Source organism: Amblyomma maculatum, chromosome 5 (genome assembly GCF_055883805.1).
Source record: "Amblyomma maculatum isolate TAMU_Amacu chromosome 5, ASM5588380v1, whole genome shotgun sequence".
In the NCBI taxonomy this organism is placed as follows: domain Eukaryota; kingdom Metazoa; phylum Arthropoda; class Arachnida; order Ixodida; family Ixodidae; genus Amblyomma; species Amblyomma maculatum.
Window position 1 is genome coordinate 152,613,623 of NC_139348.1, and position 25,567 is coordinate 152,639,189.

At 45.1% G+C, this 25,567-nt stretch overlaps 1 protein-coding gene across 1 annotated transcript in view; it reads right to left on the reverse strand.

The window, feature by feature from the left end:
• Positions 1–10,778: 10,778 nt before the first annotated feature.
• Nmdar2 (glutamate ionotropic receptor NMDA type subunit 2) overlaps positions 10,779–25,567 on the reverse strand; it is an 84,721-nt gene continuing 69,932 nt past the window's right edge. The window contains exons 11-18 of the mRNA XM_084604700.1: positions 24,364–24,511; positions 21,275–21,458; positions 20,507–20,632; positions 19,416–19,636; positions 15,062–15,396; positions 14,260–14,512; positions 13,133–13,296; positions 10,779–11,874 (exon numbers count right to left, since the gene is read on the reverse strand). Of these exons, the coding sequence (XP_084460826.1) occupies positions 11,742–11,874; positions 13,133–13,296; positions 14,260–14,512; positions 15,062–15,396; positions 19,416–19,636; positions 20,507–20,632; positions 21,275–21,458; positions 24,364–24,511 (1,564 nt within the window). The 3' untranslated portion in view covers positions 10,779–11,741. The remainder of the gene's footprint in view (positions 11,875–13,132; positions 13,297–14,259; positions 14,513–15,061; positions 15,397–19,415; positions 19,637–20,506; positions 20,633–21,274; positions 21,459–24,363; positions 24,512–25,567) is intronic.

Sequence of the window (25,567 nt, forward strand, 5' to 3'; positions counted from 1 at the left end):
GCAGGCAGATGGCTCTGATTCCTTGCTAAAAGTAAAGGGCACCAGCGATCTTAAACCGGTCCCTAACACAATCGTGCAGCATGACCTTGGGCCTAGCGGCTAGCGCTGAACAGTGCGAATTTCCGTCGAGGCCACGCGCTCGGGCATTCGTGTTAAGCGAGTTGACGGCTGTACCCAACTGCGGTTCGCAGTGTCAGAATTGAAGGGGTCAGGGCTGTTCCTTAAAGCTCCATCTACATATGATCCCCTGGAACTGAACACCGGGCAATCCCCAGAGAGACAAGAGATTGCAATAGAGGAACCATGCCTGTTATGGAGTTTGGCATTTATAGGACGTATGTTCCTTAACAGGTGTACGTATTTGGCAGAGAAGTAGAAGAATAAATTGGTAATTAGAAACGCTGGTAAGGTCTGGGCTTTTTGCAGCACTACACCAGAGCGCCATGCGGTGATCTAATGTGGGTCATGCTCGTCTTTATTATACGAAATAAAATCTCTCTTCAAGGCCAGTTGCAATACTAAATTTGTTACACAAAATGGCTAATCAGACAAAATGGAATAACAAATGTAAAACGCGCAGTCTGACGTCCTCAAGCTCCAAGCATATTACAAGGGACGACAAAATGGAAACCACCAGATTATTTAAAATAACCCGGAACTCGTTGTTGTGCGCTGATATCGCTCAACGAGCGCGCGCCTTTGTGTTTCCCCTCTATCCAAACGCTGTTGCCACATCTGTAATTGCGACCGCGTCATCTGGTTCAGTAGCCGCTTGGCCTAAAACTACTGAGACATTCCCCAGTTCAAAAGTATTGATGTCACGAGATTAGCGACCGAAACCATTCGGGCTACTAATCGCTGCCTCAAACCTGACTTGCTGTGTGGATGTCTCCTCCCTCACCGAAAACCCGGTAGGCCCGCCTGATGCGAGATATTGTCGCAGAGCCGCCATTCGTTTTAGTCGATGACCTCATGCATCTCATGGTTTGCAAATGCTGTACATTTTCCTGCCACAAAATACGGTCCTACGAAAGACAGAAGATATGCAGGCAAAGTTCATAGCAATTATTGCAACTACTTGATTTGCGCTAGATTAGATACTCGGCGGAAAATTTCGTGATGCAACATTACTGAATTAACATAGTTACGTTTTCAGTGCTCCTGTCATTCTTATCAACTGACATCCCAGCCGAGTTTATAGCCGCGAATTTATCTATTTGTGTGCACCTCGGCCCTTCCTTGAGATTGTTACCCGCTCAGCATTTTGTTGCCTCCGTAAAAGATTCACACTGCGGCAGGAAAACAAAGAGAAATTCCACAAGCCATCATCGAGTCGCGCTGCACTCGGCGATAAATTTTGCAAATCGCGCACATTTTTTGTATAAATTCTGGAGGCTTTCTAGTACCCAGCACTAGAGCGCAGGTTCAATCTTACTCCAGTATACCTTCTTCGGATGAAATGTGAAGACACATTTGAGATTTATATGCACATTAAAGAGCCCAGAAGGGCCAAAATTGGCCACGTTCTCTTTACGGTGAATCTAATCATCAGGCAGAGTGGACGCATTTCGCTCTTCAAGGAATGCTTGAGTGCTCGCGTAAACTCATTTGTGGGATCATGCGCAGTGAGGCCGACTCATCATTTTTAGGTGAAACTAATGCTAACCATTCGCTCGATCAGCTGGTGTGCGGATGAACACAAAAACTTGTAGTAAATTTATTTCAATAACGAGTTCAGAATGACCACTGGGCCTCATTCTCACCCCTGTTCTTGCCATTCGTGCAATCACAGCAAGTAAATCAGGAAATAGCGTAAAATAATTTCTTTTCGACGGCAGGTAAATGGTTGTTTGCCGCACATAGAAAGTTCATTTACAGGCCGGGACACCTAACAATTCCATAAAACCTGCAGTATAGTCCCAGCAGTGCAGCGACTTCACGAGCCCCCGTCATGTGGCGACATCTGTCCGCGTTCAGAACAACAACGAATAGCGGGGAAGATCTGGTAGCGCCGCTGGGCGGAGTGTCTGCACCTAAAAATATTCACACACAAAAATGAACGCAAGAGAAAGTCATTCTAAGTTGTCACATACTTCTTTGCGAGCATATAGTGTACTGTGCGGACTACGTGCGAAAAACACTAGTTGTGGTTTAACTCTGGTTAACCCTAGTTGAATTGCGATAGCAGCGGCGAAAGCTTCTTTTTCCTGCTACGTTATTCCCTTATCACGCCCTATCAGTGTAAGGTGCTACATTATTGGGGACACTTAAGCTCATCCTTTAAGAGTATGACGCGAGAGCGTAAGCTACCAGCCCACATATAAATGAGAAGGGTTCAATGCTGCTGAACCGAATGTGGAGCGAAAGCATTAGCTGTCGATGACCGAGCGTTCTCTTCTTTATCCAGGGCTGTTCAAGGTCGAACGTGGTCCTTCTCGGGACGACGCGACGGGCCGAAACTTGGCGCAATATTGCTATCGCAATAAAAGACGTACTCCCTCAGAAATACAGATACAGCCTTTATCAAAAGTTTACAGCCCAGAGGATTTGCTTTTAAGTCGTATAATATGACTTCTGTAATAATTGTGAAAGTCCTAGCCATTGGAGAGGGTAAGACGAAAAATCTTCTTGCCTTCAGCAAGTATTGAAACCTGGGAATGCATTACGAGCCACATAGTATTGCTCAGAAGTAGACCCCTTGGGCTGTAAACTTTTGATAAAAGCTGTACCTCTGCGAAATATACCTCAATGTAGCAAAATAGTCACACAGAATAAAGAGTGATAGTACTTACTTAATATGTGAGAGGTCCTGCTGGCAGAGCCCGCAAATGCTGCAAAGCTTATGCAGTTCGGTTCATTCACTTGTTGAATTTTTGCAATTGCATGTTGTTGTGATACCTACGTCGTACGTTCGTTGGCACTTCACAATTAACGTAGAAAGCAAATACTACCACGGGCGCTTGTAAATTTTATTTGTTGCTGCCAAGAACCACTGGTACGCGTCGGTATCACTTCGCTTGTTGCACGGAGAACGCTATCCTGTTTTTGTTCAGGCCCGTTGTCACAGCGGCGCATCTTTAACATTTTATTTGTTGCGCTAGTTTCGCCGAAATTTATCTGGAATGATTTTACCAAGGCTGGACTGTCTCCACAATGTCTAGTTCCTTGTAGCGGTTTTATCTGAATGTTTCTTTGCTGACTTTAAACTGAGCGCTGAGGAGTGCGACCGTCATTCGCAGTTGGACAACCACAGAGCACGCTGGCTACTATCGCCTACGCCAAATCACTTAGTTTTGTTTACTTTGTGGGCGCACGTCAGACCAATAAAAAGTTCATTTCAGTGCTCTGCCAATCTATTTATTGCCATCGGCCTTGTCACCACCCCGTGACAGCATGTCGATACGTTTTCGGTTAGCTCTTGAGAACGGCTTCCAGGTGTCATGGTTCTATCTCGGTGGAACCGTTCTACCAACCTAGGAAACATCCTTCGGCAGCCTCACGCTGAGAACCTTTCTGGAGAAGAACATAGTAACTACAGCACCGCTTTGTTTGATGTAGTGGAACTCATTGACGCAATTATAGATTTTCAAGGTCACTACCATCTCTCTGAGTTGCAAGGCACATTTATTCAAGCCCCTAATCCCACCAAGCTAAGCCTCGCCGTGGTGCTGCATTGGTTAGAGCACTTTACTGTTGTGCCAAATGATGTGAGATCGAATCCCAGCGGCTGCTGCCGCTTTTCGACAGAGGCGTAAAGCAAGGTGCTCGTGGGTTGGGCGATGCCAGTGCAAGTTAAAGATCCTAGATTGCTTAAATCTCCGGCGAACTCCACTGCAGCGTCTCTGATATTCTGAGCTGCTTTGGGCCGTTAAACATCATAAAGCGAACCATGTTCAGTGAGCGAAGACGCGCGCTTTCTCTGATAAAAACACGGAAGCGTCATAGGAGCAGTTAAGCTACAGACCTTGTCTCAAGTTGCGATGGTTACGGCACCACCGGCATGGCACACGTCCAATTCACCATTAGACCATTGCCTAAACGTCTTCGGCAGCCATTCTATTTCACACCTCATAAAGCACCACGCCCATACAAGTATCCGAAGCCACTGTGAAAAATGTGCTACGACTTTTCAGTACTGCAAAAACGTAGGAAGCGTCGACTGTGGACACACTTTACAGATAACGGAAACGTCTTTACTAGTGACCTGGCTCCAAGCCCGAAAGCAATGCAAGTTAACAAAGATTCGGCGGTGACTGTATCTGATTCATATTTTAACCCACTACGGCCAACAGCAATGCTGAGAGCGATACCAAAAGAGTCCTGCTTTCCCCAACTTCGCCATGCAGACAATACTATCCTTCGGCCATGGTAATCCTATCCCTTTTTATTTTATTTTTCACTCACCGCATTTGAAGGATGTTGGCACCATAGATCATGTTCTTGCTCACATTATATCGGCGTAAATTAGTGATCTTACCTTCAAACGCCGTGCTGCATGATCTTGGTTAATTGGGCAGGTAATAATTATTCCAGCTTTACCATCGAAGGTGGATAATTTGTAGGACAATGTGCAGTCGAAACAAAGTGGGCAGTATGGTACCTGACCAGGTAGGACTTTAGAGCATTCGAAGCGTCGTTTACACTTATGGTATGTTTGTGGGCAAATTCTTTCAAAACACAAAAGCAGCGATTACAGCAGCATGGAGTACTTAAACTCTCTGTTCTACGCTAAGAGATCCTTGCCACTTGAACACGATATCCAGGACAAATATACATATTTTCCCTGGCGTCCACTACAGAAAGACAGCAGGGTACTTACAAGCACCTCAAAATGCATGTCACGGTATTTAACGATAATAATCAAAGGCCCTGCTCTGCATTGTGAGATGGTTTCGTTTATTAAGCGCAGTTTTATATGTAATTTTAAGAACAAGAAACGCATTCCGCAGTCCAGTTTTATTGTCTCTAAGCGGCATACTCATAGCGATGAAGTGAGCCTCCAAAAAGCGTCAACATTAGTCAGGCACGAAAGCTACACTCCGTTTCCGGTCAGAAAGAAAAATAGTTCAGAGTGGTGAGTGGTGTTAAGTGCGAAACCGACAGCGATTATTAATCCACATAATCCGCATTTTCAGTTTCCAACTTGTTTTATTTTTGTGTCACACATTACATCAGACACGGGCAGTATGCAGCTCTAGACACGATCAGGCTGTGAGCAGTCGCATCTAAGCGTGGCCGCCATATTGATCGCCAGTGGCGCCATCTAGGCTAAAAGCCACAGTGCGTCCACGCCTTTGTAACTTGTGCTTCCCGTACTTTGTGTATCACGCTCGCGTGAAGTTTCAGCTGTGCGTACATGTTTATATGTATATATATTTATATATTGTATATGTAAGACACGTGACTTTATTATGTACAATATATCCATCTCATGTAGTAATCTGAATGAAAAGATGATTTTGAGCTCACTTGTTTTTCTTTTCTCGTCACATGCTTTGTTATATGACTGGTGACGACAAAACGAAAGCACCAACTCGCACTCTAAAGCTATGTGAAAAATGATGCTGCTCTCGGCATGTGTTATTTTGATTGGTTGGCACGCGGGCATCCGCTTAAGAAGTAGTGAAAATAGTTTTGTTATATAAACTTCAAACAAAGGTGTGAGTTCAGTTTTGGTGCGATTGTGCATCCTTCTAGCGCCAGCTATTCCTAAAGGAACCAAAGCAGCAAGCTGCACCATATCCGTGGCTTGAATAGCGTTACGCTGCCATCTTTATCTAACAAACAGTCTCAACAAGAAGTTATAGTCTATCCTTTCGAAGCATTTTTTTGTTTCGCTTTTTTTTGTTATAGCAAGTCGAAAAACGAGAAAATAAACAGTCTCATATGTAGCAGCAGTCTTTGCGTTGAAACGTCATGGCGAAACATATCTTTCCGCAATTATGACCATGAAAGAGCTTAACAGCGTTCTTCTCATTAAACTAGCCTAAAAGTACGCATTTTAATTCTTTTAAGGCTCGTCAAATATTAGGTATTACAAAAATTAACACAATTTTCTAGAGAAGCTTTCAGGTGCAATAAATTGGAATAGATGTCCATGTTCAAGGATTTCCGTTACGAAAAGGAGAAACTCTTATTTTACCATTTGCAATGGCACCATTGTCGGTGCAGAGCTTAACTGTTTCCAAAAGAGGTAATAAATTGAGCATGTCGCAACAGGGTTTCGCTGGCCTCGCATAACCGGTAGTCTATAGATGCCTGGTCCGTGGGACACCATTGTGGAAGTATACCGCTTCATTTTCGTGATCGGTAGCTTCGGCTTCTTGGTGCGCATTAGGAGAGGAAGGATTATGCTCCAAATAACCGTGAGGGGCAGATTTGATGCTCCTCATGCCGCAATTTGTTAATACGTACACTTCTGCATGTCTACGAGAAAGACTGTTGCATTCGAGATAAGCTCGATGAAGGCGCACTTAGCCACTTTAGCACACGACTTGGTAATAGACTAGATCCAAGAATTCGAACATATGTTTGGCACTTTACAGTAACAAGCAGGGGTTTCTTGTCGTCTAGGTATGTGTTCTACATAAAAAGGTACGTACCGTATTCACTGTGCATTTGATACCCAGAAACTGCAAGCAAACACAATACGAATCACGATATCAGACGACTAATTAAACACGAGTTCCATGAAAGGAAAATTCACCATGCTCGCTTCCATGTAATTATGTTTTCGCCGAAATTTTCTGCTGTGTTTAATTTATTTCTTTTGATGCGATATAAATGAAACATATGCCACAGTATACATTTAGTAATATAGCACGCCTTTCGGAAACGTGGTTGTCAACCTTTGCAAAAATCGAAGCCCTTCGGAATGACATTAATGTGCCACGCCAGTAGAATATCACTATGATCGCAGAAAAACGATCGGTGATGTAAAACGAACGGTTGATATTCTCAAAATGATTTTAAAATGTATCCCAATAGTCCATGATTTCATGCCATATATCTGCGATATATCTTTGAGGGGGCTGAATACGCTCATCAAACCATAAATAATGAACAGGCGAGAGAATCACAATCATAGTAACTATTTTTGGCTGCGAATTATTCCAACCTGGATTAGCCGCATGTATACATACTGCCTGCAACCACCAACGGTGAAAAATTTGGCAGTCTTGACTGGCAAAACTTATGAACATAAAATGTCTAAACTCTCCTGTACGCAACATAACATGCAATCTTTTCCTAATTTTTCGCCAATGCCATTGCTACCTGATCAACGCTTACTTTGATACCCTGAAACGTGAGGCTGCATAGCCATTGCCCAACTATATAATATATATATATAAATGAGTCTGATACAACAACGTTCACCTACCGCTACTACATCGATAACCTAGGCGACCTAGGCGCACTTTGAGCAGTCAAAATGATGCAGAACACGCTTTCTTGTTTTCCATTACCACTCTCTAAGCTACATCAGACCGCCAACACCTGTGCCATTTCGGAGCAATTCTGTGCTCTATACTGGCGCCTAAACCAGCAAGCCGCGAGCAAAGCTGCAATACATCTTTAATACCTCTACTAACTATTAAGGCTGCCTTAGCAAGCTGTAGTAGTGGCACTTGATCTAAATAAAACGCTTTCGCAATGCGATGAACATCAGACTCGATTACTCACTTTAACATTAGTTACGAGTGATTTTTCCTTTTACTCTCAAATCACTTTTGTGCTAAAGGTTTTCTGTCCTGGCACACAACTCCCCCTTTCCTGTTTCTAATCATCTAACACACAGTTGGTGTTCTCTTCCCGTGTCTGCCCAATCCACACTATCGCTCTATTTCTATGAAATTCATGCAGTGCACAGCCATGCGCCATCTTCTACTTCATGCTCCTGAGACATCTAGTTGTTTTCGTGCAGGTGTAACTGCTGTACGTACGTTTCAACAACAAAAAAATCACAGGTAAAACGATTTGGATCAAGGAACTAGGACGTTTTCTTTTGTTTCTCTACCCAATCATCTGGTCGGTGATCCCTTTGTTGTGGAAATGAACTTACTACCCGACCAGATGAACTTTAGTAACTGCTACACGACACTAAATCCCGAGTTGAGTTTATAGGGCGCTCGCGTGTCTTAAAACGTTTTAGGCTGTTCAAAAGCAGTGCTTCTGCGCCCATTTAACTTCGGCTGTGACATCATTTTATCCCGTATAACTGGCGAGTATAATGCCCCACAATGACTAGCTGTTTATTTAAAGTCCTGATTCCTTTAATCCGTCTCTTAGCATCCGCGATTATGAACGAGCATGTTTGCCTAGTTTTTTTGTCATGCATTCATTTCACCACAAGCCTTTTCTCCTAACTGGCAGGCACATCAACCCTCTATACGTTTTTCCTTCTTCCAGTTGTGCAGTACTTTAATAAAGCGCTTGTGCTGTCTCGGTTCATTATTCTTCTGCTTTTCTGTGTTTTAAACTTCATTTGACAACTAGTAGCGACAATAACCACACTCAACAACGAGTAGCGACAATAACCATACTTTCACTGTTGCGAATGCAGAGCAGGCAACGTTTCCTGGTGTAGTTAAAGATTTCTTTTGAAAATGTTATTTATCCGAAATAGAGCAACAAAAACAGCCGCCATTCTCTCCCAGTCTTTCGCAGGGAAGAGCTAAATAATAGGCTACAAATTTAGCCGCATCATTTCAACAGCAACTACTGAGTGAAATCTCTGCATCGTTTACCTACTTTATGCCTATTAGATGTTTCGTGTAGTTTAAAAAGATTCAATGCTCACTGTAACCTCTTAGGTATAGTCGCAGCTGATACGTTTAACCAGACTTCTCAAGAATAAGTCATGATATATTGAAATATAAATGGTGCTATTTTATTATTGCGCTTAAGCCTAGCTACGGTGGTTTTATACGCGAAATATTTAGGACATTTAGAGTCTTGCATTAACGATTACGCCCCATCTCCTACGTTCACTGTTTAAGAACATTGCCAGGGCATAGAGACGAAGGAAACAGAATGAGTCTGGTAATGCTTGGGAGAAAAAGGATTGAAAAGTGACGTCTGTAGGTACTACGAAAGCAAAATTAAAATATTCAGATGCAATTTCGGAGTTAAAAATTTTGATAAGCGAATTTTAAAAGTAAATATCACGCTTCAAATCATGAAGCAAAGCACATCAAACAAACATTTGGCTAAATAATAGAAGTTAGATATTAATGTTTTTAACGATAAACTTAATAACCCCAGAGAATGAGTTTATGGGGTTGGTTCTTATGTATTATATTCAATTTATAGCAACTAGCCTCATGCAATGCAGCCAATCTTTCTGAAGCCTGTCATTTGTACAAACATGACAATATTTCTAGCTCCTCCATTGTGCTCCGGACTTGCGAGTGTACTTTTTAGACTAGCGATTATGTGCCCTTTGTAATTAACATAAAAAGAGTAATAACTCGACATAGAAAGTAGGGCTATAGTTGAATGTATATTAAGAGAAACCCATTAGTCGCTCACCCTCATCTTTCTAATATACAAAATGGGATATTTCTATTTTGAAACCAATTCACAAATAAGCAGCGTGCGTATTTTTGTAGGCTTAGAAAGGTCATTTATATTCCAAAGTCTCCCGGGCAGCTACTATTTCTGGCGATCTAGTGTGGCGCACATAGTATTATCGCTTATGTTCTGATAACTTCTCGTTTGAGACAAAATGCACTAGCAACTGCACCCTATCTATTTCATTAGAACATGGCAAGCGTTCTGAATCACTGCATCATCAAGCTCTTCTACCTGAAATATTCCACGGAGAACTATGTGTATTATTTCTCATTTCGACTGGGAATTAACTTTTGAAACGAGTGACAAATCCAACTGCCTGAAGTTTTGAAGCAATATCGCTGTTTTTGTTCGTGCTTATAAAGACGATGTTAGGGTGTTACCTCGTATTAAGGCGAATGCGTCTTCTTCCACTGTAGATTGCTTTCTTCGAACAGGTTTTCCAGTAAAGAAGTGATTCGTGGGTGACAGCATATACTCCGAGCGGTACGCTCTTAGTATATGCTGTCACCCATAAATCACTTAAGGGCAAAAAAAAAAAAAGCAAATGATTTCTGGACAACAATGTTTTCTGTTCCCCTTGCAGCTTGGTTCTTACTTGGTTCGTTGCAGTTAGCTCAGAAGCACCTCTGCGCAGTGTGAAGATGCTTTCCTAACTTTCCGTTTCAGTATCCGCTAGTGTACTTTGAGATCAAAAGCCGTGTGATGGCGCGCAACATGGAGGCCAACACGGCAAGAATTGACCACGATCTAGTGAGGAAACCGGAACTGGAGATAAGAAAACCCTGTCCGAAAATACGTGAGTATCAAGTTTTAAGTTCGATCATCTGCTTTGCTTCTTCCACCGCTTTTCATATTTCACGGCTGTGCTTCTCAATACACGTTCTGAATCTTTCTCGTGTTCTCATCGTCTCTCCACATCGCTTTCGGTGCACCTCTCTTGCACAGCAGCTGGAAAACAGAGCAAGCCTGGCAGTCTCAAATGCAGCAAGGTTTTAACGCATGAGACGAACTACAATCATATCAATCCGCAGCAAGATTTCTGCCACTTTAAATCATTTTAACTTTCACAGAAATTAACACGAGCGCCGGATTAGACCAGTGAACATGTGTACAAAATTCGTTTCTGTCCCACCGCGGTGGCTCAGAGATCAACAAATTAGACTTGTAATTCTAACAATGCAAGCTAGATCCCAGCCGAGACGAAAAGCAAGGCTGTAGTGTACTGTGCGATGTCAGTGCATGTCAAAGAGCCCGTGTTGGACAAAAGTTGTGATCTGCCTCACTAAGGTGTCCTTCACAGGCTGAGTACATTCGGAACGCTAAACGCTGTAAAACATATTAAAGTAAATTTTTTCGTGTGCCTGTAGCAAGCAAACGATTTTAATTTTTGGGCCATCAGGATAGTTAGCCACCTCCGCTATTCAGCCTCACCTGTCATCCTCCTCGCCTGTTTATTTTTTTCGTCTCCTACAGAAACTCTCTTCCCCGCAGGGAAAACTTAAGTTTGAATAATTTTAACGCTCAGACACTCTTTAAAGTTTTAGGGATAGAGCCGGAGTAGAGCGAAACAAACAAAGCCCATACGAAGAGGAAACGAAACGATCGCTTTCTCCTGCCTGCTTAGTGTTAATTAAATATCAAGGTCAAGCAACTACAAAATTCATGTTTCTGTTAAATCTATCTTCTTCCGCTGCGGTATTTTTTATGGCTCTTGAGCAACGGCTGAAGCAAAAGCAGTCGTGTAGTTGCGACTTCCAACATATCTGATTAAATTACATCTTCCCTTCTCTCAATCTCCTACTTGACCAACGTTGGACCGCGCGTATGTCACTTGCTCACGGTCCTTTAGCGTGCTTGCCAAGAGTGGTGGTGGCTTGTGGCTCACAGACACAAAATTGAAAGAGAAAACGTATACAAATTCCAGACACCAGGCTCACATCGTTTCACGCACGACGAGCGCAACGCAAAACAGCCGACGCGAGGTTTGACCATTCGCCGCAGCCACTGTGACGGTGATAGCAGTAGAGTTCATGTGACGTACCGCAGTCTCCACACTTCACAAAGAGCTTGGTGATGCGCCTATACCCGCAAAAGTGTGTTTCTGTGGTATATAGATGTTTCTGGCAGGCGGCGCTCGGTGACATATCGGATTCAGTAGTGCGCCATCATAAGACGGTCTCCTTCTCTGTAATCTCTCGCTGGATGAGCGCGACTGGGCCAGGCCTAGAGTCCGTCGGTGTCACCCGGTTGTTGGTCCCGTCCCGGGAACGCAGCAAGTCCTGCACTGTCGACGGGGGCCTGCGCCGGTGGAAGAAATGCAGCCGTGAACGTATCAGTCTCGTGACGTTTAATGACAAAAAGAGGTACTGTGGCAGTTACACGCCATCAGATATTATTTCAGGGTTGCCTATTTAGGTATAAGCTCGGACGACACTTCGGTACTCCTGAAACCACGTTATATAAATAGGATATTTGTAAATGCAGCTTCGTTTCGCCGATCACTGCGTCGCTTCGGTTGTTGTACTTGATGGGCAATGGCCGCCTAAGCGATAAAGGCGGCGAGCTGTGTAGCAGCCCGCACAGAGTTCGAGCAGCGCACGAGCAGACGACTTTCGCAGCAACCGGAAGTGGGTCCGTGACGTCATGGCTGCAGTGGCCGCAGCGAATGGCAGCTTCTAGCAAGCCTTGCCAGTCAACTCACCCGTGACGTCACGGGTTAAGGAAATAGTTCCATGCGACACCGCCAAACGACGACTCCTCTGCCCGCGAATTTCAAAAAACGATGTTTTTAAAAATTAATAATGAATCGCTCGCTTTGTTCAAAGGAGTTATAGTTTGGGTTAGTGCTCAAAAGTATTTGTTCTACACACTGAACACGTTTATCAGTGGCTTCTTGGTGGCCGTTTCAGTGGACCTTTAAGGTTTATCAAATCTTGACAAGCAAACCTAGGCTTAGGAAGTGTTAATACGACCGATGTGTGTTCAGACAACAGCTTACTGCTGTACCCGTTCAAACCTTACAAACCTTTAAGCTTAGCGGGGCCTATTGGGCTTTTCTAAGCTTAACTCGCTTAGTTTAACTTATCAAGGTCTAATCGCACCAACGAACATGTAGACGTGTTCAGCCTTCATTGTCGAACATATACAGCCCACTGGCTTAACTAGGATCAGTTATACCATTAGCTTATTTCTTTACCTTCGCTTAGGCGGGGTAACGGTGGTCACGGTCACCCATTGCAAGCCCTAGTATAGTGATGTACAACGAAGCAAGGCTTAGTAACCGCCATAGCAAGCAAACAGGGATCCAGAAGTCGATGAAATCACTCCTGCTACGCTATAAATGTTTGTGCTATAAATGATAATCGCTCCGTAGAAAATCCCTACTTCCCTGGCTCGTTCACTCAGGCAACGGTTTATTTTTGCGGCCATTGACAACAAACTGCAGTAAGGCCCTTAGCGTGCGCCAGCCACTGGACCTCTCGGAATAACGCATTCACTCTGGAGTACACTCTCTCACAAGTGCAGCGGCAATCCAGGACGCAAGCGAGGAGCTCACCTGTGAATGCCCAGCTGGGACTCCAGCTGGCTGACCCGCATCCGTGCGAGATCGAGCTCGTGGCGGACTTTCCACAGCTGAGTGTCGCACACGGGGTCTCGGCACCGTCGTCGCTTGTGAGCCTCGTACACGGCATCGCGGAAACTCAGCGACTTGCCCATGCTCTGTAACACACGCCGCCAGCCCAGGGCCACGGAGGGAAAAACGCCACACATCAAAGTTCTGGTGTCGAGTTAAAACTTGTTACGAAACGAGATCAAAGAGACGGCGGCAGAGAGTTTGCGTAACCCAGAGGTATCCCATGCTTCATGCCTTCCAGCTATGAGCGCAGTGATCACAGTACGTAAGTGGCAACACGCAACACTCACTGCCCCGAATGATCCGAAGTTATTTGAATTAGCATTTACTACAACATCACACAAGAGTTTCTAAAACGCCTTTGATAGTACCCAGGCCGCCTCGGGAGGTCCATCTGTCTTGGTGAACGGAACCGTGACGATAAATAGGAGCTAAAATGCAACCGTGAATGCATTCCTGCTATAAAATGGGTAGATGTGTAGAGGAATAGGCCACGATGTCATTCGTCAATAAAATTTTCTTTACAAGACGGCACCTTGACAAACAGAAAATACACTACCAAACTACCACCGGTGGAGAAGCGGCATATAACCATTGATAAATGGACAGGTGGCTTGGCTGCGCACGTGATTACGTGCGCAGCCCAGCAGTTCAGCCTTGGCATGGCGTGTAAATGAGATTAGAAGTCGGCCTATGCGACTGTAGGATTCTACGCCCTTGTTCTGGAATTAGAGGCCTCAGCATAACTGAGAAACCGGAGTTTATTAAACAGCTGATCGCGCAAATTGTCAAAACAAAAAATACTTACAAAAGAACTAAAGGAGAAAAACCAGGATGGGTCCATGCGCAAGCAACGTCGTCTGATTGTGAAAGGAGGGAGGGGAGTCTTTTGTCAGAGGCTCATAAATGTCAGGGTTCCTTGAAAGAAATAGTTTCAGAACCTCAGTACCAGTGCGACGCTTAATCCACACTTATTGCTATTCAGATCGAGTTTCATTTTAATGCACCGAATCTAATCTTACACCTTGAACATGCAGTCCGTCACTTACCAGTGAGATGAGGGCCAGCCAGCGTCCCGAGGGTCCGCGACTCCCGGAGGCGACGCGGGCGCGCAGGTAGCGGAAGTAGAGGTGCTCCAGAAGCAGCAGCAGCAAGGTGAGCAACACTCCGCAGCCCAGCAGCAGGAATGCGCTCATAAACTGGTTCACATCAAGAGGGTTGCTCGCGTTGCGTTTTGCTTTGTCTGGCTTGCAGGCGCCCTGCAGCCAGAACCGCTGGAGACGCTCCAGGTCACCCCGTTCTCTGCGCACGTGATATAGTGGTTGCATGAGGTACACCAAACAACATTTAAGAAAGCGTAGCAGGAGAATTCCGGTAACCACGTGCAGCAGGCACAAACACTAACGTCGTAGTAATGGGCATTATGAGATGACACTTACAATTAAAACTGATTGCTGGGCTAGTTGGTGGCTAGTCACATAACGGAAAGGTTAATAGCGCAACAAAAAGACTCTCACAAATAGGCACAAATGGACACACAAGACAGGCGCTGTCATGTGTGTCCATTTGTGCCTATTTGTGAGTGTCTTTTTGTTGCGCTATTAACCTTTCTTTTATGTTAAATATTACGCTCACATCGATGCTTTCTTACGTCTTCGACCCCCTTAGGATGACCGCTCACTGCACGTATTTGAAATTTTGTTGACTCCCTTTGGCGTGCATAAGCCCTTTGGACAACAGCGGTTCCAAAGAAACTCTGAAGAAAAGCTATAGATATATAATTTAAAATGAACCTGGTTAGCACAAAACATTCATACATGAGGACCCAAAGTGGACTGCAATGAAACTCACCGGTACTCAATCATCTGTCGGTTGAACATCTGCAGGTACTTGGACTTTTTCGGGAGCGCGAATCCGTATCCGGTCATGGCGTACCACGAGCCCACGGTGAGCAGGCGGCACTCGTCGTCCTGACCGACCAGGTAGTCCAGCACAGTGGCGTCGTACACGAAGGCGTCCAGCTCCCCTCGCTTGACGGCCCGAATGCCTTCAAGGACCGTGGACCGGTTGAATTGCCGCATGTAAGAGTACATCTTGGGCTTGTTCTGCTTAAGCACCGCCTCCGTGTTTCCTTTCGGGATAGTCCCGAACCGGAATGGAGGGTCCACCTGCATTGGGTTCTGCAGCTGCGTATCCCCGCCCGCGTCGGGACAGAGTTCAACGACTTTGAAGCGTACATACCGCAGCCATTCGAAAACGTTTGCTTCAGTATTATCAAACCTATAATGGGAAATATCTTTGGAGTTTTAAAAGATGACCATCGCACATAGGCTAAGATCGCGGTTTCGTTTTTAACCTTCACGAAGAAGGGCTCTCGGGGTATCCTTTTTTTACTTGATACTTTTTTTCTGGTTTTCACTTTCATGAAAGTCTGTTGCTCCTATCTATGACAAGGTTCTCTGCAGTAAATATCCTTGGCTCTAGCAATACAGTCTTGTACTCTCAACGTCCTTATAGGCACAGCAACGCAGCACGCCTATACCTCATCTACGGCAGCTGCTTTGCAGAATAGAACTGACAAATGAAACTGTCAACCGGTTTCACAGAGAACGGCTAAAATGTGATTTATTGCTGTATAACACATTTAAATTAATAATTAATTTCGAAGCAGTGCACCTAACCGCCATATTAATGCGACAGCGTTCAGGAGCTCATTGCACGGAAATTGCAGCGTAGCAGGCACTGGCGTCAGTGGGAAGTAATAATTCCAGAACAAACAAAAAGACATAAATAACTCTATAAAACAAAATGACGCAATTCTTGGCAATGGGTATCTAAGCCAGAGCTTCCGCGTGGCACACTTAAGCGATACACATCGGCCACAAAGACTCACAGGTTGTGGGATTCCAAAGTGCCGTGTACTCAATTTGCCGGCGGGGCGTAGCGTGTAGAAGCAGAAAATCGGACGCTTTTCACCCTCCCCACGGACGAGCAACCAGAAGGTTCGCTCCAGAGCGCGCCGCTACGCTTTTCCCACAGGGCCCGTCTCGAGGGAGAGCGCGCTTCTTCTTGGGAAAGAACACGCGCTCTCCCTCGAGACCGGCCGCGCTTCCCCGAACCGGTCGCAATTCTGCAGTGCCAGGCGCCGCAGAAGCGATCCCTGATCGACCCAAATTGACAAAGGGCAAGTGCACCGTTATCGGCACAGTCGAGTAGCACTTGCATCATCCGGACGTGCTCGACCGGAGATTCTTCAGGGGCTTGCATTCGCAGTTCCCACTCCCGCCGCATCCGCGGCTTGTGGTCGCAAGGCAGGGACTCATCCCTTAAGATTCTGCGGAAGTCGGCCATCCTGCTTGCGGTGTATCGTACCAATCGGTGCCACCGAGCGGCCTGATCGATGAGCGCGGCAGGTATCTCTGAAGCATGTCACGCTTACTCGTGCCGGTTGTCGGACTGTAGTGGTCAAGAGGCAGTAAAATGTGGTTGGCGTTCATTTATTCCAGTAATCACTACACTTGCAGACCTGAGTTTCAATCCACGGGCTGTGTTGTGCGGATGGAAGCATTTGTTGCACTGCGCTGGCCAGAATTTTGGCGAGGTTTACCGAATTTTCCAGTGTCCCACTGCCAGGAGCCGGGTTTAAGCGGTGACCCCGTGATATGTGGCACGAACTTGACTCTGCCGCCTGGCAGCTGTGAGAAGGGCGATGTTCCAGCCTGTGCCCTGGAGGCACGCTCCGATGGTAAGGGACGCCAACGCGTGGCATAGTAGCCCATTGGTATCTGCTGTAGTTCTCCGGTCTCCTCGGTGTTACCCATGCCGCGCCTGCGATTGCGCATTGTCCCGTCCGTTAAGCTGTGTCCACTGCTGGATTGCCTGGCGCAGGGCCTTCCCAGGGCTCCTGGCTGAGCGATGTGAGCCACAAACTATCACGCAGTGTACAGTGCGGATCTTCCATGTCCGCCGGGAGCGAGTTGTACGAACGCTTCTGAGCGAGAGAACCGCTTGGAGGCGCCATTTCCGGGGGTTTTACGAAGCCTCTGAACCTTCTTTGAGACTTCTGTGAGGCTTGGGCCGTGAACAACAAATTCCCGAAGCGGCACGGACCACTTGAGACTATTTCCCGTATTACCGCTGCAATACGAAGCAGAATACAACACAAAAAAGATGTTTTCCCCACGCCAGACGTTTATTGGGTTTTCCCAAAAACCTCTGGATACCGTATCTGGTAGAGCTGCGACTACGTGGCTGCGACCCTGGCAGTCTGGCTTGACCGTGCGGCTCACAGGACAAGATGGCGACCACGAAGAGGGAATTCGGGAGGTATTTACTTGACATCTTCTGGTTATCACGACCTCCCGCCTTCTTCAGGATGCACCTATCTAGGTGCAGTTGCCCTTTGTCACATTCGATCAGTTAGCGATCACTTTGTGGCGCCTGGCAGTTCACGCTTGCGATAGGTTTAGGGGAGCGGATAGCGCAATGCTGAACCTTCTGGTTGCTCGCCCGTGGAGAGGGAGAAAAACGTCATTTTTTCTGTGCCTTCACGGCGCGCCTCACGGCAAAGGGAGGAAAAAGCACTCCGTGATTTCCAAATGTTAAGAGCGTTTATAGGTAGGTGTAGTAAATGCTTTGTAGTGTGTATGCTGTAGTAGCATGTTTATGCGTACAGCGTAGTATGTCGTGTACGGTAATTCGTGTATGAGTGCCGTAAAGAAGGCGCGATCGCGTTCTAATCGTAAAGCGAAGCTTAAAAATCTTTTAGGTCACTTTGGGCATGCGATGAAATTAAATTTTTGTATCATGCAAAACATCTACATGAGGTATTCAAATGACGTCATGTGCTCCATTTTGTGGTGCATAACGCAGCTGCTGCAGTGCAAGCCGAAACAGACAACCGTAAGTTGATTAAATATACACTGCAGCCTTTGGATGTGCTTTCATGCGCCAAAACATGCCGCCACTGTGACGTAGGTACTACTCCCTATAGGTCAGGACATTTTATACATGGAGTGTTCTGTGTCCACTATCTGCTCAAGGAAGTAAAATTGGAGATGAAAGTTCCACACATCATGCGCTTTTATGTGCATCGGCTCTTTTTCTAAGTATTTCAGTGTTTCCCACATGCAGAGGGTCATGGATTTAAACTAGAAATTGAGAGCGCTATAGATAAAACGGTCATTCTTATTCTACTCCATGCCAAATCTAGCTTCGTCTACCTCGGAGGCTTTCATCATCAGTTATAATCCTAAAACAGCAGATAAGACAAAGAAAAAAAAAACGAATGTACAGACACAAAACACTATAGCAACATCGGCATTCGGATACACAGAGGGGGGGGCGGGGGAGTTTCTAAATGCCCTTCAAATTCATCGTAGAGCATCACAGAAGTACACAATTCAATGTGTAAATGTAGCAGGGTTGCGACATCACACAACGCCCGCCGCGGCTGCAACAGGTGTCATCTCGCGTTATGCGTCCTAATAGTCATAAGTCAGCATTCACCCGCACGTTCTCGGCTCTCAAACTATTGATCAATACCTCTCCCACCGTGGTCGTGTAGGTGGTCTGTATTTAGCATGATATTTAAAACCTTAGCTATGCACCCTACGATGCCTTTTCGATGAGGTACCTTAGAGGTCATCGCCCGATAAGATCCGAATACGGCGAAACGAAAAATATGATCGTAGGGCAGATGAAGGGCTTGTACATCAAAAAGCGAACATTACCCAGAAGGGTGCCCAACAGGAGGCGAAAAAAGCAGCTGAACATGGCGGCTGTAGAATTCGACAAAACAATAAAGGATGTCAGGCGCGTCGTTTAGCCACAAGAGAAAAGGTTCAATGTTGTGCCCCAAGGCGCGAGGGCAGCCAATGAGACTATGCCTACTGCCAGCCTGAACAGAAATGAATAACAATGGCGTTATAGTCTGTGAGCTCAAAGGCATTTGCCAATATAGATGTGCGGCTAGCTCAATCGCTAAGCCGTCCAAAAATACGCTGCACATATCATGCACTGCACATAATTCCAATTCCAGCACACACTACAGCTGTATCCATATCTTCATTATTCAAAAGGGGCATGTTCTTTCACGTGACGCTAGATACCGTTGCAGACTTATGACTCACTGGCGTGGTTCAAAACTGCATTCTTATTTAAGACTGAGGGGTGATTAATTACTTCCAGTGCATATAACTCTCACCCGGTGGTCCTCGATGCCGACGAGGTTGTAGTACTCCTCTCGGGTGATCATGAATGCGGCCAGGTTGGCCGTGTAGATGGCCAGGAAGACGACGGCGAACATGGCCCACACGTTAGACATGAAACGGGCCGTGTAGCCCCGTGGGCAGTCCACGTTCACCGCCGCCCCGAACAGGATGGCCCACACCAGCCAGTAGGTGCGGAACAGCGAGAACCGATGCTCTACAAACACGACAGCAGAGAAACCAAGCGATACTGGTAAAATGGCGAGCTCATATACGCGAAAGTGCGCAATAATTCTGGAGCGGGTCCAAGAAAATATGCAAGTGTTCAGTCAATGCATGGCGGGGGCTGACTATAACATTAAGAATATTGTTTATTCTTAAATGTGAATGAATACTTTTTTAGAAGAGGACACAGGCGAAAAGCAAGCAAAGAAGCTCGAAACTCCTTGTGGCCTTTACAAAAAAAAATGAATGCAAGCAGCGATGGCGGATCACACATGAGCTCGCGCCTGCAATTGCCAAACAACACATGAAAACAACAACCAAAAGTACTAAATTGTCATAACTAAGAAAAAAAAATTCTGTTTACAAAAACAACTTAGTCAGTCATTTCGTGGAAAACTATATACGCTAAATCGGTCAGATTCAGAACAGTTGAAAATGTCGATTATAATTAAATTGAGTGTTTTAGTTATAAAATGCTCTAGTTTGTGGAAGTGAGTATTTTTCAGCGGATCAGGTTTCTATAAACTTTTCCTTTGACTAACTTTTCGATATTGCGCAACACGTTGCGTATTATTAAAGAAGAAATGTTTAGGTAATTTAATATGCGATACTCAGAAAACATTGACTTGAATTACTCTATATTGTATAAGCAATTCAGCTGCATGGGCAGTAAAACTAAGACCTGCGACAAGACTGATAGCTTTCGTCTGAAGAAACAGGAGCCTCTGAAGAATATTGTTCGGGTGATGCTCAAACATCGCGGCTTTTTCGGTGCTTCAAAAACTCACAGCAGTCTAAGTAGGAGAGGAGAATAGTTTCCATATAATATATAGTAATGATGTTTGAGTCTACCAAGACGCACCTCTGGGAGGAGTGATCCGCATGTCGTAGCCGGAGGGGCTCATCCACTCGAACACGAAGATGGAGAATGCGGCTACCTGGATGCTCACCAGCAAGATGAGCAGCCATGACACCGTGTCGAAAGGTTCTGCGCACAAATAAACGGGTAGTGGGAGTGAGCCCCATTCTGACAACAACTGTCGAGTTGGGTTATAACCGGGAGCTGGCCAAGAACTCATCTCGAAGGAGACCCTCAAGACTTTGCTCTCATATGTGCCAAAACAATGGTTAAGCTTTAGAGCGGAGAAATACCAAACTACTTACGTTATAAGGGACACCGTTGTAGTAGGCCCTGTATACTTTCTGGAAGCAAGGATTCTTTATTGTGCATGTTCATTGAATCATAAAAGGAGCCTTGCAGTTTGCCTATCGAAAGCGGGTGCTGCGGCCGGGAAGGAACCTAGTTCGACCTGCTCCCTACTCGAGCATCCACAGCCATGACGGTGGCGCCCAGATGTGAAGACAAATGCTCAGAATAGTAGCCTTCAGTAATGGCTTGATCGCCGTGAGAGGAGCGCTATCTTGGTGCTAGCTAAGACGTTCTTACGTTAATTTGCGCTCCCGAGACCACAAGAGTGCATCTCTGGAACATAATTAGGAATATTGATATTTACTCCATACCTTTCACAGTTTCCCAATCACATTTCTCTTGGATTTTCTTAACCCAGGGTAGCTAACAAGAGCATTGTCGTGACGAGATTGCCACCTTATCGCTATCCCGTTGTCTCACCGAGAAAGGCCTTAGGAGAGATGATGCCGGTCCGCTTTGCTACCACGATGGCGATTCCAGTCTCTAGGAAGGGCACGGTGAAATCCACCGCTGTCTGGCGGTCGGAGTTTATCTTGATAGAAGTGACCACGATGTCGGCTTTGCCTTCCAACAGCTCGGCTATTAGCCCATTCCACGTGCCATTCTGCAATGGAGAGTTAAATTGCCATCACGATTACCATGATGAATAGACCTCAGAACAAAATGAAGTTCTTCTGGATTTATAGGTCAGTGCTGCTATCATATGTCATAAACACTAAGGTGCCCCAGGAACGAAATGGCCACTTTAACTCGAAACGTAGCATTAACGGTTTAACCGGAACGTAAACGGCTTTAAAAAGGGCATGTCACTGCCACGCAGCTTTTGCCGAGAGTGCATGAATTTGTGCTAGTGTTTGATGCCTAGGCCAGATGAATGTGTTGTTTGATTTTAGGAAAGCATTTGACAAGGTGCCACATAGCAGTTGTTCAATTTGGTGCACATAGGTCTTCTTTCTTGTGTATTGTTATTCAATTTATCAGTTCGTATCTTAAGGACAGGCGCCAAAAATTTTGAAATTAACAATTGAGCTTCGAATGGGCTTCCTGTGATTTCTGCTTAGCCATCCAACGGGGGCACGGAAAACATGCCTCGTCATTTTTCTGACATATCAGCGAACACGCACATTAAAGAAGTCGAGCAGCACACGTATCTAGGCACTACCTTAACTAATAAAATTACTTCCACTACACGTATTCTTTACACAAGAGCATTCGCAAATATATATGTGTCAATAACAGAAAACTGAAAGATGCCCCGATCAGTACGAAGATTGCAGCCCATCACACATGCATACGATAGAAGCTTGAATATGCCTTTGTGGTATGGGACCCGCATTATGTTAAGAATATCAAACTACTAGATCGCCTTCAGAAAAAAAGCTTTGTGGTTTTTTTACGGGAAGTATAAAATGGAAGATTCGCCAACTACTCTATAAAAGATATCCTACTACTGGAAATACGTAGGAAAACAAGCCGCCTAACTACTTCATAAATAAATCATAAGTCTTAAAAACTCAACGTATCTTTCAATTTGTATCAAGTTTATTAGCAAGAAAAACGAGACCCACTAAGCAATATTATTTAACCTCAATATTTTCGAGGAATAACACGTACAAGTGGAGTTTGTTTCCGAGAACAATAGGAGAATAGAATGCTCTTCCGGGAAGCTTTATCTTTCTAATAAGCTGTAAAATGCTTTCGAAGGATTATCACTTTTCATATTTATTTGTTCTTTTTGAAGTTTGAAGTTTTACATGTAAACGCCTTTTTACTCGCATCTGACTTTGTTCACAGTCTCTTCTGCTTGGCTAGTGTACTGACTCACAATAGATACAAATAAATATAGATAAAATAAATGTGGCCGTCGTTCCGACTAGGTCGTTCGACAAGCTAGCTGCAGTGACTTCCACATCATCATCATCAGCAGCAGCAGCAGCAGCCTGACTATACCTACTGCAGGTGAAGGCCTCTCCCATATTTCTCCACTTTACCCGGTTCTGTGCTAGCTGCATCCACTTCACCCCTGCGAACTTCTTAACCTCATCCACCTACCTAACTTTCTGCCGCCCCCTGCTACGCTTTCCTTCTCTTGAAATCCAGTTTGTTACCCTAAGCGACCATCGGTTATCCTCTCTTCGCACTACATGTCCTGCCCATGTCCATTTCTTCTTCATTTCCACTAGAATGTCGGTAACTTGAGTTATTTCTCTGACCCACTCTGCACGCTTCCTATCTCTTAATGTTAACCCTACCATTTTTCTTTCCATAGCCCTCTGGGTTGTCCTCAACTTATGCAGAACCCTCTTGGTTAGCCTCCACGTTTCAGCCCCATAGGTGAGTACAGGCAAGATGCAACTGTTGTATACTTTCCTCTTGAGCGATACCGGTAAGCTGCTAGTCATAATCTGCGAGTGCTTGCCAAATGCGCTCCATCCCAATCTTATTCTCCTTGTTATTTCCTTTTCATGGTCTGGATCTGCTGTTACTACCTGTCTTAAGTAGACATATTCGCCTACTACTTCCAGTACTTCCAGTGACTTCATGAAAAGTGAATGGGGGCCAGTGAGGCTGGACTACAGGAACAATCCCAAAGTTTGATCACGGAATCATCTCGAGGTTGCGAGTTAGGATGAAGTAGAAGGAAGGGATAAATCCCCACTACTGAAGTTTCTGAGCATTAAATTAGTAGATTGAAAAATGAATAACCACCAGCATAGTCACAATTAGTGGCACAATTGTATGCGCTTTGCTATAAATGGAATTCAATGATTCTGTCAAATTCTCAGTTTACCTTGAACAAGACCACTTGTTGTACATTGCGTGCATTGAAATGTTATCACATATCCCAGCCTGACTCATTAAATTTAACGCTAAATCTGTGCGGTAAACTACTCGTGCGCTGAAGTACTTAGGCCATATGCCAAACGTTCCGTACCGGCTGCGTATCTCCCAAATAGAACAGCAGGGGACACAGTAGAGAAAATGTGCATAATACATTGTTGTGCAATTAGCTTCATAATAGGGTAAAAGCCCGTACCCTCCTTTAAACGCCTAGAGTCTGCATCAGAAGAGTATTCATGGCTCCATCTGCGCTTTATGTTTTAGTTTATTGAGCCCATCTCAGCAGGACGTTTTTCCAAGATTTTTTAAAGGACTGTCTGAGATCACTGCTGTCGGTTATCTGGGTTGTAAGAGTTTAGAAGTGAGAAAAACAAGCAAGAGAATACAGTAGTAATCCGGAATTAAAATTTCACTGAAGATTTCATCAACCTCAAAAGTAGCTAAAATTGCGCTAAATTCAGTCCAAAAATTCAAAGAAATGTTACCATCTCGTCGAAACAAGGTTATTTTCTGTTCACCTATGTCGTCACAGCTGAACCATTTATGTTTTTGCACCATTTCCTCCGCAAAAAGTACTGCTTTTATTGCACAAAATTATTACGCTACGACAAGTTGAAGCTCAAGATATTCAACAGAGAAAGCTGTTCACACAACTTCATTGTACTTACTTCTTGGACACCCCAGGTTTCATCCTCTACTCTGTGTATGTCGTAGGTAAAGCCCAGATCCTGGGCAAACTTTTGCAGCAGGTCTATGCAGAAGCCCATGCAGCACTTATAAAATGTAGAATTTTTGCGGGCTGCCGTGTCGTTGATGCTGCGCATATCGGAAAAGACAGTCAGAAAATGTGACAAGTTTTACGTTTGACGTAAATGTACCTGCTGACACGAAATGCGTACAAGTTGACAGGCACTGTTGAAAGGACGTGTCATTTAAATGTGACACGCGTTGAAAAGCGCCGCCACCCTCGCTCAAATCCTCTCTTTTCTATCTCGCTGAAGTGCAAAGTTTAAAGGAAGCGACACCGGCAACTAGCGAAGCTCCTCCGCCGAAGAGAGGTCGCTCCAGCAATGGATATTTGATGAGGGCAGACAGTGTGGGAGAGTGGCTCGCAGTCTTTCGAGGAGCACAAAGACAGCGTAGTAGCTAACGCTACACGAACTTGTCAGGCTGTCATGAGTACGGCTGTCTCACTCCTTCTTTTGCCACTGCTACTGCAGATCAAGCAAGTTCACAACAGCACGCTTCGATTCATTCTGATGGGGCCGTTGAATGACAAACTGCTGGTTATGGGAGAATGGGCAGGAAAGTCGAAACCGTCATAAAATCGATCGTAGTGGTGACGGCGGAGGCACAGCCGGCGAACGATCGATTTCTTAAGCTTGAGTGACGCACTGCGACCCCTGCGGCTGCGCTGTGATTTGCGCCCACGGCCTGATGTGAATTTAAAGAAGTGGCGTCAACCTCCGCATTGATCTCACTCTCTCGCTTGCTTCTCATTTCGAGTCGTGGCTTTTACATCGGCCGCGGATAGAAATTCTATCGTTGAATTTCAACCCCGTGAGAACAACCTCGTAGGCTGGTCTTTCGTAGAGAAAGTACTCATTCCGTTTCTGACTGAACAGGAACAGAGGCGAGCAGATTTGGCGAAACCAAAAACCACGGATGGGAGGGGGGGGAAGGAGACGGGAATGTAAGGCTGTTCACAATAGTGAAGCAAAAAGAGTATCTGCTGATTTGTGCATGGTGATAAGCACCGACTTATGCGAGGCATATGACCCGGTGGTAACAGATTGTTATTTCACCCTTATAATTAACCTGGTGTAGAACAGATCAGAATATTGGCCATGGGTATAATTTTTTATATCCCGT